The 17,572-nt window shown below is 36.6% G+C and overlaps 3 protein-coding genes across 5 annotated transcripts; 1 reads left to right on the top strand and 2 right to left on the bottom strand.

Moving 5' to 3' along the window:
* Nucleotides 1–297: 297 nt before the first annotated feature.
* LOC111492112 (pentatricopeptide repeat-containing protein At1g26460, mitochondrial-like) lies at nucleotides 298–4,591 on the bottom strand. The gene is made up of 7 exons (XM_023141315.1): nucleotides 3,887–4,591; nucleotides 2,729–2,951; nucleotides 2,168–2,650; nucleotides 1,467–1,673; nucleotides 1,019–1,156; nucleotides 735–926; nucleotides 298–600 (listed from the first exon to the last, which is right to left on the bottom strand). Exons 1-6 carry the CDS (start codon nucleotides 4,501–4,503, stop codon nucleotides 738–740), a joined length of 1,857 nt encoding a protein of 618 aa, XP_022997083.1. The 5' UTR covers nucleotides 4,504–4,591; the 3' UTR covers nucleotides 298–600; nucleotides 735–737.
* Nucleotides 4,592–6,489: 1,898 nt separating this feature from the next.
* Nucleotides 6,490–10,945, bottom strand: LOC111492171 (uncharacterized hydrolase YugF). 3 transcript variants are annotated; one of them, XR_002719824.1, is made up of 12 exons: nucleotides 10,689–10,945; nucleotides 10,331–10,425; nucleotides 10,120–10,217; nucleotides 9,987–10,036; nucleotides 9,610–9,705; nucleotides 9,419–9,508; nucleotides 8,799–8,891; nucleotides 8,534–8,629; nucleotides 8,157–8,222; nucleotides 7,741–7,872; nucleotides 7,332–7,459; nucleotides 6,490–7,216 (listed from the first exon to the last, which is right to left on the bottom strand). XR_002719824.1 is itself a non-coding variant. In XM_023141430.1 (11 exons), the coding sequence occupies exons 1-11, from the start codon at nucleotides 10,863–10,865 to the stop codon at nucleotides 7,385–7,387; spliced, it is 1,068 nt and encodes a 355-aa protein (XP_022997198.1). In that variant the 5' UTR covers nucleotides 10,866–10,945; the 3' UTR covers nucleotides 6,490–7,384. The 3 variants fall into 3 exon arrangements, 2 of the variants coding, with proteins under 2 accessions (XP_022997198.1, XP_022997199.1); XM_023141430.1 differs by having other exon boundaries at nucleotides 6,490–7,459; XM_023141431.1 differs by having other exon boundaries at nucleotides 6,490–7,448; nucleotides 10,689–10,944.
* Nucleotides 10,946–11,667: 722 nt separating this feature from the next.
* On the top strand, nucleotides 11,668–15,126 carry LOC111492173 (erlin-2-B-like). The gene is made up of 9 exons (XM_023141433.1): nucleotides 11,668–11,954; nucleotides 12,862–12,982; nucleotides 13,063–13,130; nucleotides 13,200–13,259; nucleotides 13,345–13,503; nucleotides 13,842–13,988; nucleotides 14,379–14,593; nucleotides 14,675–14,783; nucleotides 14,866–15,126. The coding sequence occupies exons 1-9, from the start codon at nucleotides 11,838–11,840 to the stop codon at nucleotides 14,929–14,931; spliced, it is 1,062 nt and encodes a 353-aa protein (XP_022997201.1). The 5' UTR covers nucleotides 11,668–11,837; the 3' UTR covers nucleotides 14,932–15,126.
* Nucleotides 15,127–17,572: the final 2,446 nt, after the last annotated feature.

The following is a 17,572-nucleotide window of genomic DNA, read 5'->3' on the forward strand; positions in this document are numbered from 1 at the left end:
TACACCAAAATTACTCCTAGAACTGATAGCACTTGCCATTTTCCAGCTCTAACCTCACCTTTACCACGTTTACTACCGAAAAAACAAAAACAATTGTAACCATCTTATTCTCTGCCAGACACCACTGATTCAGAAAAAAAAAAAAAAATCTAGTAATATGAGAGTTGAATACTCTCCTTGTTCATGTCCACACTAAAGATCTATCTTCATAATTTTTTTTTACACGGGTAAACTCGGATGCTGATATGACAGACAATAAATAAGAGTATCCGTACCCGAAAAATTTCAAACAGAAGGTAAAAAAACTGCTGAAAGAGGTAGATACAGCAAAATTCCAGTTGGACATATTATTCATCAAAGTCAAAATGAATGAACTCAGTTTTGGTTCACTAATTTTCTGGGAAGACGTCAAACAAATATATATGAATCTAAATGGTGAAAAGGGCATGATCCTAACATTCATCCCGCCAAGGTTGAAATTTGTTGACTCTAATAATTTACAAATATAGAATGACATATCTTTGTGAAGAGGCAAAACTCTGCTGGCAGGCTTGGCATACCAATTAGCGCAGCTCAGATTTTCCAAGTAGGAATGAAAGCCTGCAAAATATCAACTAGATTTAATCAACTTCAAAATTTCCATGAACTACACCATTCTTGAGCTTTTAGTTAAGATGATGAACATGTTTGGATTATATTTTGATTGCGAGTATTGCTGCTGCTTAGAAGTTTACCTATTATGCAACATAATTGGTGCCGTAGTCCAGATTGAACAGTATATCCCTACGATTCTCTGTTCCCATTCGAATTTTGAAATTTTTGGCCAGGTAATCCACCTTATCGTTACTAGGGTAATCCATCTCTCGCATACATCGCCTCCTTACCTTTTTCAGCATTTCTTTTGAAGGTACAAATCCAGCAGTTACCTTCCAAAAATGTTTTGTGACGTAATTAGCACCACCGTGATAAGAACACGGATATACAGATGAATACAAGTCAATTGAAACGAAAAATTCACCATGTTATCGATCACAGAGAGAGATGATTTGGGATTGCGGTTAATGATATGAGCATCAACAAGCAGTGAATAAGATTTTGCATTTGGTTTGACGCCCAAACCTACCAAGTGTTCGAATACCCTTGCAGCTGCAAATGTCTGTCAAGTGACCATAGTAAGTCAGCAAAATTTTCAGTTTATATGGTGAATAAATATGTGTGATATCCATAAGAAATATTTGACTGTGCATTGAACCCCTGCAGTGTGTGCAGTAGAGAGCACGTAATGCTTAATTACGCATTCAGACCCCTCTCGCAACAAAAAACACAGCAATCTAACCCATAAATGACACTTGTCAAATGTTAGTTTTTTCAGCCACCAACCATCAGCAGTCCATGGAATTTCAGCAGCTAATTGCACGTGAGTTTGTGTGTGAACAAGGGAGTGGTATAAAAGGTTAAAGGCTGACCTTCTTTAGCCTTCCAAATGCGTATATCAGAGCATTGTATGAATGGATATCAGGGGTCAAACCAAAACTGGAACCAATTTCTTCAAACGTTTGGTAAGCACGATCAAGGTCCCATATATTTGCACAGCCTAAAATCACACAATTCAATGCAGAAACAGACTTGTAAGGAGGATCTGCACGGCTCAAGTTTTCCAGTTGAAAATAAACCTAAAAAAGGAGAGAAAATTAGATTGGAAACTCCGATGAATTAGAGGAAAGAAATAAAAATACTTACCTACCATGAACTTCTTAATTAGTCACTGATTATCATGTTTCAACAACAGAAGCATGCCATGAATCTAATATGAAACGCATCAAATAACCTTTTGTGTTCGTGTTCTGTGAGAGAGACAATTGCACTCTACTTGCCTCAGTTGATTTTTATCATAGTAATAGTGAATATTCTTCTAGACCTCCCACAACAAACGTTATAATTTGATGAGAGCCCATATATAGCACTGAAAGAAAACTATCCCCCAGATTTGTAGGAACTGACAAGATTAAATTTTTATTGAAACACTTCATGTCCTGGTTATAGGTAGGAACTTAGCAGAAGGCATCAATCATTTGAATATTGTAAATGCAAGGTACCATATTATACTTTATACTACATTACTCATGGAAATTGCAGATTCTTAATTTTTATGGGTAGAAAGTTATACCGTGTCCAGGGTCTCAAAACCCTTCTTAGAGCATGCCACAACTAATGGATATAAAGAAGTGAATGGAGAAAACATTTCTTCACCAGCTCCATCATCAGAAGTCCTATAAGCCTCTTCAAATTCACGTAGGGTAGTAAAGGCCCTTTGCAGATTCCCAAATGATGCAAGAGCATAAATCTTTCCAAGGTAAGATTCAGGATTTGGAACCTTCTTTTGTCCCAATGAGCGCTTTAGAATTGCCCAAGATGCATCTAAAAGAGAAGAGCTGTAGGTTCTACCTGCAGTTCCAAGAGCTGATACAACTATTCCTTCATCTACTGAAAGATGAACTGGAGACCTCGCATTTTCACCTCGAGCAATCCATCTGGCCATAAATTCTAGAGCATAATAAGCAAGTTTACTATTATCCTCTTGCGTTGCTACTTCAACGATATAATTACACAAGTTCCATGTTGGGCAAAGAGCTTTATTCTGAACAGTTGCCTGTTACACCAACAGGAGAAGTAATGAAGCAACAAGCAAAAATTCTTTTCTTAGCCATTAATTGAACTGGTTTATTACCTTGCACCTATCAATTACCGACACCAGTGTGTCCAGCCTGCCTTTTTTAACACAGCTCCGCACACATTCAGTGAACACTTTCAACGACAGTATATGACCTGATTTTAAAGTCAAGTCAATATATTTCAATGCAGCATCAATCTGATCTGTTGACAACAGCATTCCGATTACTAAATCATATGATTCATCATCAGGCATTGACTCTTCTCCTGTCTGCAACATACTGATAACAAGAAAGAAAATTATGTTTAAAGCCTATAACTTATGACAACGATGCTTAAAGGCCATTGTTTTTGTAGAGAAAAGCACACTTAACAGTAAATCAGGTTCAAAGCACAACAATTGCAATATATAGAAAAGCACACTTAACTGCAATATAGTCCAATGCAAATAATGTCTCAGCTTTTCAACTAGCTCACAACCCAATTTTCCATGGTTGATGGAAGCACGTGGAAATAGATTTTTACTTTATACACAAGCGTGTTCTTCGTAAAGATATTGAACTTCATCAAATTTCCACTACTCAAGAAATGCTTATCTATTCACTAAGCCACATCCAAGTGCTCGTTTGCTGTTTCTGCGGTCCAACTCAAGCATCTGGGAATTTCCTTGAGGGGGATAAAAACTCATCATTATTTTATTCTTTGATTAGTTAATAAGCTGTTGTAATTAGTTGTGTTTAAGTTTAATCGTTATGTTACTGCACTTGGTTTTAATTTTCATTCACATTGATTAATAAGAAAACTCCCTCAAGAGCCTGAGAAATTACTACAATCAAGACCAATACCTAAAAGTAGTATTGATCCCTGAAAATTGATATGCTTTTCCAGATATTCACTAGAAACAACTACCATTATTGTCCCCCGGAATCATTTTATTATCATCAAGTTTTACATGGGGACCTAATCTAGAAACTTTTCAGTTGAAATAATATCCTAAAGATTTCAAACTGTACGAGTAACTTCGAAGGTAATTCATGATCAAGGATCAATGCTAGACCCAGAGAACGATAAGCCTTTAATTCCCAATGAACAAGCAATAACAAAGGAATTCGTTAAAGAGGTAAATCTAGAGACGCACGGAACAAAGCAGTTGACAGATAAAAGAAGAACACACATTTATTGAAGATTGAATGACGAATAAGGTTCAAAATCTGACCGTTCAATCAATTTTTCAGCGGCCTCAGTCTCCTTAGCCTGATACATCGCCTTTAATACTAAATTGAATGATGCAGTGTTGGGTGATATCGCATAGTCCTCCATTTGAGCCACTAGATTCAGAAGCTCCCCAGCCGAGGCGTTAACCATCAAGTTAGCCCTCAAATAATTGTTATACAAGTTAACATCTGGCTTATTAGGCTTGCCATTCTTATCCAGAGACCGAATCCAAAATTCAAACAACTGCTTCATATCTTCCCAGCGCTGGGAAGCCATCCAATCAGCAAAAACATTCAACAAGCTCTGAACATCGAGCGTTTGAGACAATGCCTCAATGCGAGAGCTCGGGGATTGGTTAAGGAACCCGAGGGGGATCATTGACAGAGTCCGAGAAGCGTTGGGTATTGGATTACGCCAGTTCTCGTTGTAAAGAGGGCTGCCAGAGGCGGGATTTGGCGGAAGTGGAGTTGAAGGAATGTCCGCTGGTTCATTAGCGAGCTGAGGTTCTTGAGAAAGAAATGTGAAGGTGGTAATGGGCTTGAAGAAGCAGACATTGTTGAGGTTCGAGTTTCTGATTAGGGTTTGAGTTCGAGAAAGAATCGCCATTTTGGACGCCATGGATGGAGCATCAAAGCTGGAGAAATGGCTTTTGCTGTGAGAGCGACAGTGAACTTTCTTTGGGGTTTTGCCATTGTGAGCTAATAGGCGCGAAGAAGCCACCCAGAGAGTCTGGGTTTAGAAGGGCACTATGGTAACTTTTAAGCCTAAATATCTAAATAGTCCACTGGTCATGCCACGTGGCATACTCCTCGTAAACGACTAAGGTTATTTTGCAAAATAGCTTTCATAAAGTTCTTCCTTCTTTTAAAAATTGCAAAAGTAACCTTATTATATATTCTAACTAATTTTGATTTAGAGAAAAATTAACTTTTAACCTCCAACTATATTAATTTTTATCATAATTATCATAAAATTTTGACTTTACTATATTGTACGAAAAAAATTAAATATAATGTCAAAATTATAATAATAGCAACAAATTGTCAATTTACGATTGCTTATTCGCCTATAACATTGTCTTGTTTGTTTGGTTCGTAAGGGCCTAAAACTCTCGGATTGTTTGGTGTACGACGTATAAGCAACATCGAAATCTATCCTTAGTGTGTAAATGTGTTTGGGATTGTTTTTGTTGCATAAATCAGAGGTTTTGTCGTCAATTTCGTAAGGTTTGGCTTGGTCGATTTTCTCTCTATCTTTCTCATTTTTCTCACTATTTTTCCTTCTTGCAGGTGCTTTGGAGGTGGCTGAAGGTCGGGTTTGATTTTCGTGGTGATCCCGACGTCGGGGGCGCTTCATGGGTCGTGTGCAAACGAAAACTCCAGCAAAACATTTTCTTTCAAACATGTGTCACATAGTTATTGCCTCAATTATCAAAATAATTGGATGAAATTGAAAGTTTTCATACAAATTATGTATTTTATTAAAAAAAAAAAAAGTTATTAAACATTTGGAGTAAGAATAAATCATATATTGTTTTAAAGAAAAATAATTTTTACTCATAATCAAATATTACAATTTTAAGTTTCTCCTCAATCCCTCCCCTCTTCTTCCTCCTTCCCCGCCGTCCATGGCTTCTTTCTCCGGCGGCTGAATTTCGCTTTGTTGCCTTCTTCCATTTTCATTCAAGAACCATTCCGATTTCCTTTCTTCCCGGGCGCCCTTCCCCCATCCTCCTCTACTTACCCCTCCTTGGCTCGCCCACAGGAACTCCAACCAGCACCACCCCATCAACCACAGTGCCCAGCGCAACACTGGGAACCACCACAAACCCATCGACACCACCACCCTCGACCACAACCTCCCCCTCGGTGTTTGGGAGCGGGATAAGCCCGACAGGTAGTGTCGGTTTCGGTGGTAGCGGGAATAACATGGATGGCAATGCTGCTGCAGGTCTCACTGCAGCAGCCTTTAACTTGTTCTTCTTCACAGGCATTGTGGCATTTTGGTGGTCAATGTTCTGTTAAGTCCAAGGTTAACAATTGAGGTCATTAGTTGATTTGTTTGGATGGATGGATGCAAAGCTGGGAAGATTATTTTCTAATGTCCTTTGATGTGGAGAAGAGAAAGGGTGGAGAATTTGATTCCTAATGGGATGGACTTTGCACCCTCTAATCAATAATTCTGTTCTTTGTTCATTATTAATTTCTTTATTTTATAATAAAGTTTATGAGTTGCATTACTCTCGTTACCGTCCGTATGCTCAAAGTTAGAACGAAAACAGTGAAATGTTAGCTTTCATTCTTTGATCTAAAGCAAGGACTTAGCTGCCAAGACATCCAATTGGTTCGATTTGAATTATTCGGAGGATGTATTTGATATTCATTCACCCGTGGTAATGTTCACATACAGCTCTTCTAGAATCATTGAGGGGGTACTTCCATTATTTGTTGAGGAAGGTTAACTACTTGTAGGTTGGGAGTTGTATGAGTGGTAATGTTCACATACAGCTCTTCTAGAATCATTGAGGGGTACAACGATGTCTACTTCTTTTGTGCATTTAGCGCTAGAACTAAGTAAGCATTCATTCCAACCATCATTTTTTTAAAAAACTTCAATGAGTACACACAAGAAATAGGCCAATTCGTCGATTTTTCGTAGGAACAAATTTTGATCGGTGAGTCAAAGGAATGGCCGAGTATCTAAATTTGGGTGAATGGAGGATCACATGGGTGGGACAAGAGATGGAATGAAAACCACATGATGATACTAACTTCAATAATGGTTTTTTTTTCTTTATAATTTTTTAAAAATTTGTGTTTGGAAACTCATCCAAACAGCACTTGACATTTGGTGCTGTGAATAGACTAATGAACTACCTACCATTACCAACTAGTTGTTTTATTGCAATAGACTCATGCTCATGAATATGATGAGTAAATGCTATTTAAAAATTTGTTTGATAACAATTTTTTAATGTTAAATCTCTCAAGATTCATAGTGGCTTATGAATAAATTTCTGAACATGTTTTTAGAATCTTAGTTCAACTTCAAAAACTGAAACTAAATAAAGAAATCTGTTGGTGTTCAAAAAATCAAGACAACAAATCATTACTTAACCAAAAAAAACAAAAAAGAAAAAAAAAAACTTAAACAATTCATCCTTCTGAATAACTTTGTTCTAATTTCCATCTAAATCTAACCAAATCCTAAATATTAATGACTGCACATACTTGCAACTGATCAATACGAACTGTTGTGGTCATGCTTACGATGCCCTAAAAGAGTTAGTCCTATGTGCTTGCTACTGAGGAGACTTGTGGAAAGTGAGTATCTATTTCAAATAGGATTCAACAATGAGTCGCAGCCCAGCGCTGCTAGAGTTTTAAAACGTGTAGGCATACTAAGAGTAGTACTTCATGATTTGAAAGGCAATAATTGAGCCTAACCTTTGTCAAGTCTTTGCCTACTTCAATGCCAAGTTAAAGCATTCAACATCGACCTACCACCTTTCTTTTTCAAGGTTGAGCTTTTGTTGAATAATTTGGTTCGACACTGCATCACACCTTACAAAAAGCTGCGCTCGAGTTAGATTTAGAAATGGAAGTATGTGAAGACTAAGCTTATAAGCTTGATGGTCTGAAAGACCATTGGAGCAAACAATGCAATAGCTTCGGTTAGAGCAAAGCCCAAAATGACATAATCAAATAATTGTCTACCGAATGGATCAAAGAACATAAGCCAATAACAATATTATAAATACAAAAAATAAATATACACATAACACACCATCATATTATAAAACAAATCCAACAAAAATAAAAAATAAAAAATTATGCATTATTAACATAACGGAACCTCTTTTCTGGAATCTTCATGAACAAATTGAGTAATCAATTTGGCAACAAAATTTGGCTTTTCCACATGAGGAAGGTGGCCGCACTCAGGTATTTGACGAATGAAAGCATTTGGCAGTTCACAGTGCAGCCTCTGCATTCTCCAAAAATGTGAGCTTATTCCATTTCTACCAATACTTATTTATGATCTACATACGATAGTAATTATAAATATATGATGTTTTAACTTTTGTATTAGTTTTATCTTTAAGTTTTGTTTAAAAGATCGCATAAAAATAATCTATAGTTCTTATGAAAGAAAAAAAAACAATCTATAGTTCTAGATCTTTCACTGTTTATCAGTCTTTTCTGTCAACCCAATTCAATTTTTTATCTCAATCTCCTTTTTCAGAATTGCAATAAACAGCAAACACTAACCACTGCAAGCTTGTTGCTGATGATCTGATCATCCTCACCCCATATAATAAGCGTTTTCTGCTTCACCTATAAAACAAAAATGCAAGTAATAATCAGTACCCAAAGATCCTCAAATGTGGATATGAGAATTGAAAAATGAAGCATATGAAAAGACACTAGTAGTTATTCATTCAAGACCTTAGGGAAAATTCAATTCGACGACCCTCGATGAGGAACGGTACCTTTTCTTTATGTCCATCGCTAACATTCTTGCAATTTAAAATACTAAGAACTCGATACGTTGTGACTTGGAACATTGCATTTTGCATCAACCATATAATAGCATAAAGAATTGTACTACCTTTTCAACCATATAATAGCATAAAGAATTGTACTACCTTTTCAATCTGGCTGCTGACATTATATCCTCCACTTAACATAAAACTGACAGTCGCATCCTCCCACCAAGGTAATAAACAGTGCAGGCGGCCAATCTAATAAGGAGGGATAGAAGGAGAACAGTGGGAGCAGGGGGTGAGTCAATTGGCTATGGACACAGTGCATTTAAGCTTTATGTCAATTAAGCCTTCCAATTTCACAAAGTACTCAGGCAAGTCAACAAATATATGATATATATCCTCCTTGATGTAGGGGAAAACTTACATTGACCCAATCTAGGCTAGTACTAAGTGATATGCCAGTGAAGGCCAAAACGTTCACATATAAGCGCAGGGGAATGCTCTTCAATAAAAATACCTGATTAAAATAAGTTAAACAATTACAACTATACATTACAAACCAACAAACGCAATCAATTCTCTCCAAGAAGATATTTTAGAAAAGAAGAAAAGTGGGTAAAAATCTTTCCTCCATGGAACTGCAAATTGCGTTACAAAAGATCAAATTTGTAAATCGAAAATTAGAGGAATGATTCTCTTCAAGAATATTTTAACAGAAGAATTATTATGGAAGCTAGTAGTGGTGGTGTGAGATCCCACATTGGTTGGAGAGGGGAACGAAGCATTCTTTATAAAAGTGTGGAAATCTCTCCCCCAGCAAACGCGTTTTAAAACCTAGAGGAAAAGCCCAAAAAGGACAATATCTGCTAGCAGGTTTGGGCTGTTACATGTGGCATAATGATACCCTTCCATGGATGGAAAAGGGATGTACAGATGGAGGAAAATTTATGGTTGTCTTGTAATTGCAGAAAATCGAACTCTCGGTAAAAATGCTTAGCATTAAGATATTTGATGGAATGTTCACAGAAGTGAGCAAATACTCACCCCAGCATAGGCAATCAATCTTGGTAGGGTAGCTAAGTTTCCTGTACCTTCTGCATATACACTTGCATCAATCAACACAAGCCTATCGACCTGAAGTAATCTCGTTACATTCAACAGAAAACTCTCAATAACTTCATGTGATGATATAGCTTCAAATTTGTAGTCATAAGTTACAGCTAAGAGATACGTACAGCTTCTGGATAATTGACAGCAAAATCAATAGCAACAGCAGCACCAAGGCTTGGTCCAACCATTACCATTGGCCTTTTAATATATGATTTCCAAAGCTATTATCAGGACGAAGAAAAACTAAATTAGTTTCAACATATCAAGACAAGATATGAGTGTGATTGACAATGATATTAATGAAAAGTTCATAGCAATCATGACGAAATAAAACAAGCTTATAACAATGATGCAAGTATCAACAAAGTAATTAAAAGAGCACAAACAAGATAAGGGCTTGGAGAGTTCATATTGTGATCATATTGAAAGGAAGCAGAATTGGGATTGAAGAGAAATTTTCCCCAAATTCGTAACAACAATCTGAACAGAACGTTTTCGTTACCTGATACAAATGAACACGTTTAGAAGTCACGTCACATGGAGGGAGTCTTTCTATCACATGCAACAATGAAAATTAGAGATAAAAACAATGGATTAACGATCAATTAAAAGACGAATATAGCAATTAAACAGACCTAAATCAGAGAAGCCCCAGCCAAGAATATCAACAGCCCAGGTTTCAAAACCAGCTTCCTCAAGCAATGGATATGTGTATCTCCATTCTAAACAGGAGCTGAATAATAAGATGTGATGAACGAAGAAAAGATATAATAATAACAAATATCACAGAAACAACAAACAGCCTTGTATTTTGAAAGAATATTGTTTCTAATTAGTGAAAGAAACCTATCAAATCCATGGAGAAGAACCACTGGACATTCCTTGCTCTGTATCGACGGCTTCACGCAACTACTCATAATACAAGAATCGGAGAAGCTGACCTGCATGCAGAGCAAGAACAAACATATAAGTCAGATCAAGAACACTGCCAAATCTCATAACGTTTAGTAGAAGTTAAAACCCCTTCGATTCAATCACATTGACAAACAGAATTCCGCAAGAAACATGGCTTTAACTTCCTCGAATCGTGAGTTTCTATTATAAATTTCTCCAGTCCATGTGAAATAATCATTAGATGAATTTCCAACAATTAGAATTATCAAATAGTATGAATTTTCAAGAGAGGTAGAAGCAGTGAACTTACTGGTAGCCTCTCAATCCTTGTAGCGAGCTCCCGAGCAAATTGGTCTTTGATATTGTCAACTTCTTTGGGAAGAAATGAAGGGAATTTGTTAATGATGACCCCCAGACGCTTCGGTTTCTTCCATTGCATGAGCGGTGGAGCGGAGCACCAGCTCGCAGCCACTGCTAGAGAGAGCATGTCTGGTAAGCGCGGGCAAATTCGCGCCGGTTGGCCTCTCTCCTCCTGCTTTTCTATCCACAGCCAAACGATGGGCTGTCTTATTTCCCGGTTAAATTACAAACTCTACTAAATCCTAAATTCATGGATTGGTTGAGGTAATTTTTTTTTTTACTATGGATAAACCAAACTAACATGTTTCATCACAACTTAACCCATCCCGACCCTCTATATTGTACGGAAGAGGCATCGATCGAGAAGGATGACTGTCTAAGGAGGAGGCGTCGACTGAAGATTGAAGAGTGCAGTGCGAGGTGGATGTAGGCATGGAGTCGTTCACTTTGCTATGTGCCCGAGGATGTGGGTGCAGAGTCATCATCTGTGTTGTGCAAGGACTGTATCGTGTTGTTATAAATGGTGACTATCGAAGATGGTACTCGAGCAATAACTATTAAGAAGTACTAATGTCGATTGATCTTTGATGTTTTAAGCAAGAATTGAAGGTATGCGTCGTGGGAGGAAGAGTACACTTATCGTGCACGGACTAATGATGGAAAGTTGAAAGTGAGTTGGGCTTGGGTCCAATTTCTTTTCTTCTTTCTTTTCCTATGTAATCGGGTTGGGTCAGGTTGACTCGGTCCTTTGCACACTAAATCCGTACCAACCCAACTCATATATTTTAGGTTGGGTCGGGTTCTCGAATTATCGTATTCAGTGTACACTCCTATTAACCAGTGGAGTTAGATCCCAAAACTCATCCCAATTTTTATTAAAAAATTGAAAGTTGTAATTTAATTCATTAAACAATATATGGAGACTAGGAAGTAATGAAACAGACAGATTCTTGGCTGATAAGAAATTCCTTTCTTGCATCAGTTTTTTCCTTTTGCTCGAATAACAGTTGGATTCAATCCGCTAAGCAGAGCACAGAACTCCACTCGAGGCTCAAAGACCTTCCTGATTTGATTCAGTTGTTGAAGCTGAGATTGTGGCATGGATCATAATCAGCCACAGCGGCCACCATATCCGCAGACTCGTCCTCCAGAATCCGGCGGCAGTTTTTCATCCATACTCGCAGTTTTCGCCGCCTTCATCGCCATCTTTTCCATGGTAACTCATTACTTCCTTATCGAGCTGTAAAACGATCTAGGTTTCGTGGTTTTGTTTTCTGAAATTCATTTAGTTACGACTTAGTCTTCGATTATCGATTATTGATACGCTTTATTTTTGTCTAAGCTCGAGGGATTTTGTCCGAACTAAGTGCGTTGATTTTTCGTCTAAATTGTCTCAGCTGCAATAGGGAGTTAGAATACTAATACGCTCGAGTTATACTTGCTAGTATCGGTAGTTAGTTAGTCGGTTTCTTGTACTGAAGTATATGTTTCTTCGATTCATAATAAGTTCATAAATAGTATTGTTTGATTGTGTAATTTGCTGTTTGTTTGTTTTTAATCCATATTCGGTGCCATATGTGAAAGTTACAAAGGGGTTATACAACCGATTAAAATAGATCTGGAGTCCATTGCAAAAGTTTCTGTAATTAGTGCCATCAGTGAAAACATTTAGCGTATTACGAGATTCGCCAAATTCAATGATGTATTATCAAAAAATGAAGAAAGAATATTCTATTTATCTTCGATTACAGAGTAGTCTTATGACTCTGATCTTAGCAGCATAATTCATTATGATTATTAAACGTAGGGCCTGAAATAGTTAAGAAATTTTGACCAAATTGTGTCGTGCAAGAAAAAAAAAGGTCAGAAAATTGAAGCAGACAGCGAACAGTTGATTACATGACAAATTCCACGTTTCACGCATGGCAGGTCTGCTAAGTTTAATAAACAACGTAGATTTTGGATCAGTATTGAGCGATCAACCCAGAAATTGTATCAACTTATTCATGTTTATTTGGTATTCTTATTGTTGAACCTTTAAATGTGGTCAAGGAGCAATTTTAGATCATTGTACTTGATATGGTTGATTTTAGTGGTTGTATAACTGCATTATATACATTCAGGTGCTGATTTCATCTCAATCAGACTTCAAAAGTGATTTTTCTATTTTACACCAAGTACCAGAAGGTCATGTGGGGGTATATTGGAGAGGAGGTGCCCTTCTGAAGACAATAACGGAGCCAGGTTTAAATCTCTCCTTTTTCCCCTAGTTTGTATGGATAGCAGTTCGTATGTCCTGCTTTTAATCATATTAAAATTTTCAGGTTTCCATCTGAAGTTGCCTCTGTTAACCCAGTTTGTGCCTGTTCAAGTGACCCTCCAGTCTGATCAAGTAAATTAGATTTTTAACGCTGATTTTTTAGGATTTCAACACTTTGTACTAATTGATGCCCGCATGCAGGTAAGGGATATTCCATGTGGTACGAAGGGGGGTGTAATGATCAACTTCGAGAAAATCGAGGTGCGATTACTAGGAAATTCTTTTGCAATAATTGATGTTAGATTTTTTTGTTCTTCATATTAGTTGATTAGGATGCTACTTTCAGGTTGTCAATCGCCTCCGCAAAGAATATGTGTACGACACCCTGGTCAATTATGGTGTGAATTATGATAACATATGGATATATGACAAGATTCATCATGAAATCAATCAGTTTTGTAGCTCTCACAGTCTTCAGCAAGTTTATATTGATGTCTTTGATCAGGTACGTAAACATTAATATAAAATGTGTGTTTTCAAACCCTTGCGATGATTGTTTCTATTTACACAAGCAACTTGCAGAGCTGATAAGAGCAATATGCCAAGCGTGGACTCTAGCTATTAAAGTTTGTCCACTCCAAGTATTTTGGAAACTTACTGCCTTATTTGTAGAGTCATTTATATCAACGATGTTTTCCTTTTTATTCAGCTGTGAATTCTTTCAATGAATCCATTCAAGGCTCTACAAGCTGATGTTTCCATGAAATTTTTCATAGATACTTTCTTCGCTTGCATTAAGCGTCTCTTTAGCATCAATGACCCGTGACTGCTTTTCATGTTCAGATTGACGAGAAGATGAAAGAGGCCCTCCAAGGTGACTGTACGCGTTATGCTCCAGGTATTGAAATAATCAGTGTTCGTGTAACAAAACCTACCATCCCAGATTCCATCAGAAAGAACTTTGAAGACATGGAAGTGGAACGTACAAAGGTGCATCTCTAACATGGAAAAAACAACTTTTTTCTTGTTCTGTTTGAGTTTTCATAGGAGCTAAAAGTGACAAAGGCTAGTGTTGAAAGTACGACTTGTGTTAAGAGCATCGTTCGATTCTCATGGACTCACGTGTCTTTTTAATTCAAAACCAAGTTTACACCATTAATTGAAAAATATTTAGCTCGAATACCTGTGCAGGTATATTTTAGGTTCATAATATTTATATGAATAAACGTCACACAAATTTATTGTGAGATCCCACCTTGGTTGGAGAGGGGAACAAAACATTCCTTATAAGGGTGTGGAAACCTCTCCCGGTGGATTTGTGGCGTTACATTTATATTTGTCTTAATTCTAATGCTATGCAATCTTGGACATACTTGATAGGTTTTAATTGCCATAGAAAAACAAATGGTAGTCGAGAAAGAGGCAGAGACCAAGAAGAAAATGGCAATTAGCGAAGCCGAGAAGAATGCTAATGTTAGCATGATCCTCATGGAACAAAAATTGATGGAGAAGGAGAGTGCCAGGAGGCAGCAAGAAATTGATAACCACATCTATCTTGCTCGTGAAAAAAGCCTCGCAGATGCCAATTATTACCGGTACTTCTCTCCTTTTGCTTCTCCAAGTGGTCACGTCCACTTTTCAAGGTGAGAATATGTAATGACATTAACATATATCAGTGTACTAAAAGAAGCTGAAGCCAACAAGTTGAAGCTTACACCCCAGTTTCTGGAGCTTAAATTTATCGAGGCCATTGCTGATAATACAAAGATTTTCTTTGGGGACAAGGCACGTTCTGTCTTCTTGCTCATGATATATGACATACACATTACGTGTCTATGACTTAACTCGGTAGCTTTGGTTCTGCCAGGTTCCGAACATGGTTTTGGATCAGAGGTTGCTCGGAAACTTGCATCAGGTGTCAGAAGATGTATAACAAAAGCCTCTGGGGAGACCAGCTTAGAAATGTAGATACAAGATTTATCCTCTGGTAAGCTATTCTGTTCTCTCTCATCTTTCCCAACATTATTTTTAGAAATTGAATAACAAGATGAGAGTGGAATATTAGAAGCCAATTGTTTTCTTATAAATTCTTGTTTAGTTTTTGGAGAATGAAGAAATTTTGTCATCTTATGTTTCGTAATCTCTCTGAAACATTTTGTTGGTGGTTTATCGTGATCTACATCAAACATTTTGTTTTTTCAAATAAAATCAATAATTTTATCTACTATTTATTGGATGAAGAAGCGTTTTCAAATAAAATTAATAATTTTATCTGGCCAGTGCAAGCCTGAAAATGAAATGACAGCAATAAAATAAAAGAGATATTATATTTTTTTTTATTTAGAAATATATATTTTTAGCCATCTTTAATATATTGGTATTATTTATATATTAAGATTGTCTTCACTATTTCCTTTATCTACTTTCTTTAAATGAAATTGTTCATATCATAAAAGTATTTATCGATTTTATCGATATCCAATGATATATCTAGATAATTATATAAATCGATATCCATTGATATATCTAGATGTTATTAGTTATATTTGACAGACTTTAAGTAAATACGGGTTGGAATTTCTTTTGTAAAAAAAACCAATAAGAAGAATGAAGAAATAATATTTTAGTATAACGGCTCGAATTATAGAAATATATTTTTTTTTATTGATTCAGAAATTATAGAAAAAGAATGAAGAAATAATATTTTAGTATAATGGCTCGAATTATAGAAATATATTTTTTTATTGGTTCAGAAACTATATAAAAAGAATGAGAAATAATACTTTAGTATAAACTATATAAGCTGTGCATTAGTTTTTGCAAAAGCTAGGCAAAAAGGAAGAGTGTTAGAGAGAATTTTCGATGGAGCAATCAAATGCATGAACAATTCTAATTTACTAATTTACTGACTTAAAATATTTTAAATATTTGACAAAAAAAAAAAAAAAAAAAAAAAAAAAAAAAAAAAAAAAAAAAAAAAAAAAAATTAAGAATAATTAAGACTTGAAAAGAAAACTCGACCGCCCTACCACTAATCTACTGAGGAATAACGTTTATCACTCTATACTAAGCTACTGACGAATAACGCTCTACCACTATGCTACTGAGGAATAACGTTTATGCCTCGGGAATCCTGTTAGTTTATAAGCTACAAGTATTTCAGAGGGTGGAGATCCCAAAATCGCTTAAACTAGTTTGTCCTGTTAGATTAATGAAAGTTGTCCGAAGCCTCTGAAGCTACCGTAGGCCAACCGACTTTGAAATATTGATGGTTGCTACCACTAAGCTATTGAGGAATAACGTTTATCGCTCTACCACTAAGCTAGCTAGGAGAAGCCAGATAGTTTATAAGCTACAAGTATTACGGAGGATGGAAATCCCAAAATCGCTTAAACTAGTTTGTCCTGTTAGTTAAATGAAAGTTGCCCGAAGCTTCTGAAGCTACGGTAGGCCAACCAACCTTAAAATATTGATGGTTGGCAACTCCCGACCCGGAGAGATACCATTCAGAGGCCCTCCCATTGTCTGAGCTTGCGCTTCTACGATAGAACTGACGACTTCTTGCGTTGCTTTGTCTAGTCAACAATGACAATGTTATCTCTAGACACAGACCTGTCAACTTCAGATCTAAGAACTCCTCTTAAATTCTTTTCAGCAGCCAATGAGATCCAAATGAAACCAAGTTTCATCGATTATCCTAATGGCTTGCTTTACATTTGACTCCTTGAGAGCTTCAGCTAAGCAGAGTGTCGACTGCACGGCTGGCCACAGATCACACCGTCCGATAACTGGCTCGGATACCATTTGTAACAGTTCAAGTCCACTACTAGTAGATATTGTCCACTTTGACCTGTTACATATCGTCGTCTACCTCACGATTTTAAAACGTGTCTACTAGAGAGATGTTTCCATACCCTTATAAGGAATGTTTTGTTTCTCTCTTCAACTAACGTGGGATCTCACAAGCTCCCTCTAATCATCTCACAACCAATGTGGGATCTTTTCATAAACTTCCAATTCTCAAACATATTTTGAGTTCACTTTGTTTGATGCCCCATTCGACATAAATCAAAATATCATTGTTTATCACTTTCAAAAACCTTTAATTAGGAGAATCCTAACATTTTCTATAACTTCTTAAATCAAAATATCATTCGTTATTGTATTGGATTAAATATAACTATGGAAGGTTTATCAGTCTATTAAAAAAAAATCATACAAGCTCGATTAAAAGAAAGATGTGTAATCCGATAGATCGATTACTTCAACTAAGAAGGAAGATTTTGAAAATTCATGGTTGTAGAAATAAGGCAATTTCCAACTGAGATAAAAAAGATATACGAATGATAGACATATGCAACGAATCAAAAGGCAGTCCGAGACTTCGCCGCTTTCTGTTGCTATTTCGGCTATGGCTATAACAAAATATCAAAACAATGGAGATTGAGAGAATACCAACAACGACAGTAGAGTATAAAATCAGTGCAGATTCGTACAGAGGGAGGCTGCGCCGGCCGAGAGGAAGAAAGACGACGACGAAAGGGCAAGAGCGCGTGAAAGCTTGAAAGTGAGAG

This window comes from Cucurbita maxima, unplaced genomic scaffold, assembly GCF_002738345.1.
Source record: "Cucurbita maxima cultivar Rimu unplaced genomic scaffold, Cmax_1.0 Cma_Scf00017, whole genome shotgun sequence".
NCBI classification, from domain to species: Eukaryota; Viridiplantae; Streptophyta; class Magnoliopsida; order Cucurbitales; family Cucurbitaceae; genus Cucurbita; species Cucurbita maxima.

Coding starts and splice junctions, on each gene's coding strand:
- LOC111492173 (XM_023141433.1), top strand. CDS start 11,838: ATGGATCATAATCAGCCACAGCGGCCACCATATCCGCAGACTCGTCCT. Junction 13,260..13,344: donor TCAACTTCGAGAAAATCGAG/GTGCGATTACTA, acceptor TGCTACTTTCAG/GTTGTCAATCGCCTCCGCAA. Junction 14,784..14,865: donor AGATTTTCTTTGGGGACAAG/GCACGTTCTGTC, acceptor TGGTTCTGCCAG/GTTCCGAACATGGTTTTGGA.
- LOC111492171 (XM_023141430.1), bottom strand. CDS start 10,865: ATGCTCTCTCTAGCAGTGGCTGCGAGCTGGTGCTCCGCTCCACCGCTC. Junction 7,873..8,156: donor TCAGCAACAAGCTTGCAGTG/GTTAGTGTTTGC, acceptor TGGAGAATGCAG/AGGCTGCACTGTGAACTGCC. Junction 7,460..7,740: donor ATGAAGATTCCAGAAAAGAG/GTTCCGTTATGT, acceptor ACTCGAGCGCAG/CTTTTTGTAAGGTGTGATGC.
- LOC111492112 (XM_023141315.1), bottom strand. CDS start 4,503: ATGGCGTCCAAAATGGCGATTCTTTCTCGAACTCAAACCCTAATCAGA. Junction 1,674..2,167: donor GTTTTGAGACCCTGGACACG/GTATAACTTTCT, acceptor CTCCTTTTTTAG/GTTTATTTTCAACTGGAAAA. Junction 927..1,018: donor TCTCTGTGATCGATAACATG/GTGAATTTTTCG, acceptor CATTTTTGGAAG/GTAACTGCTGGATTTGTACC.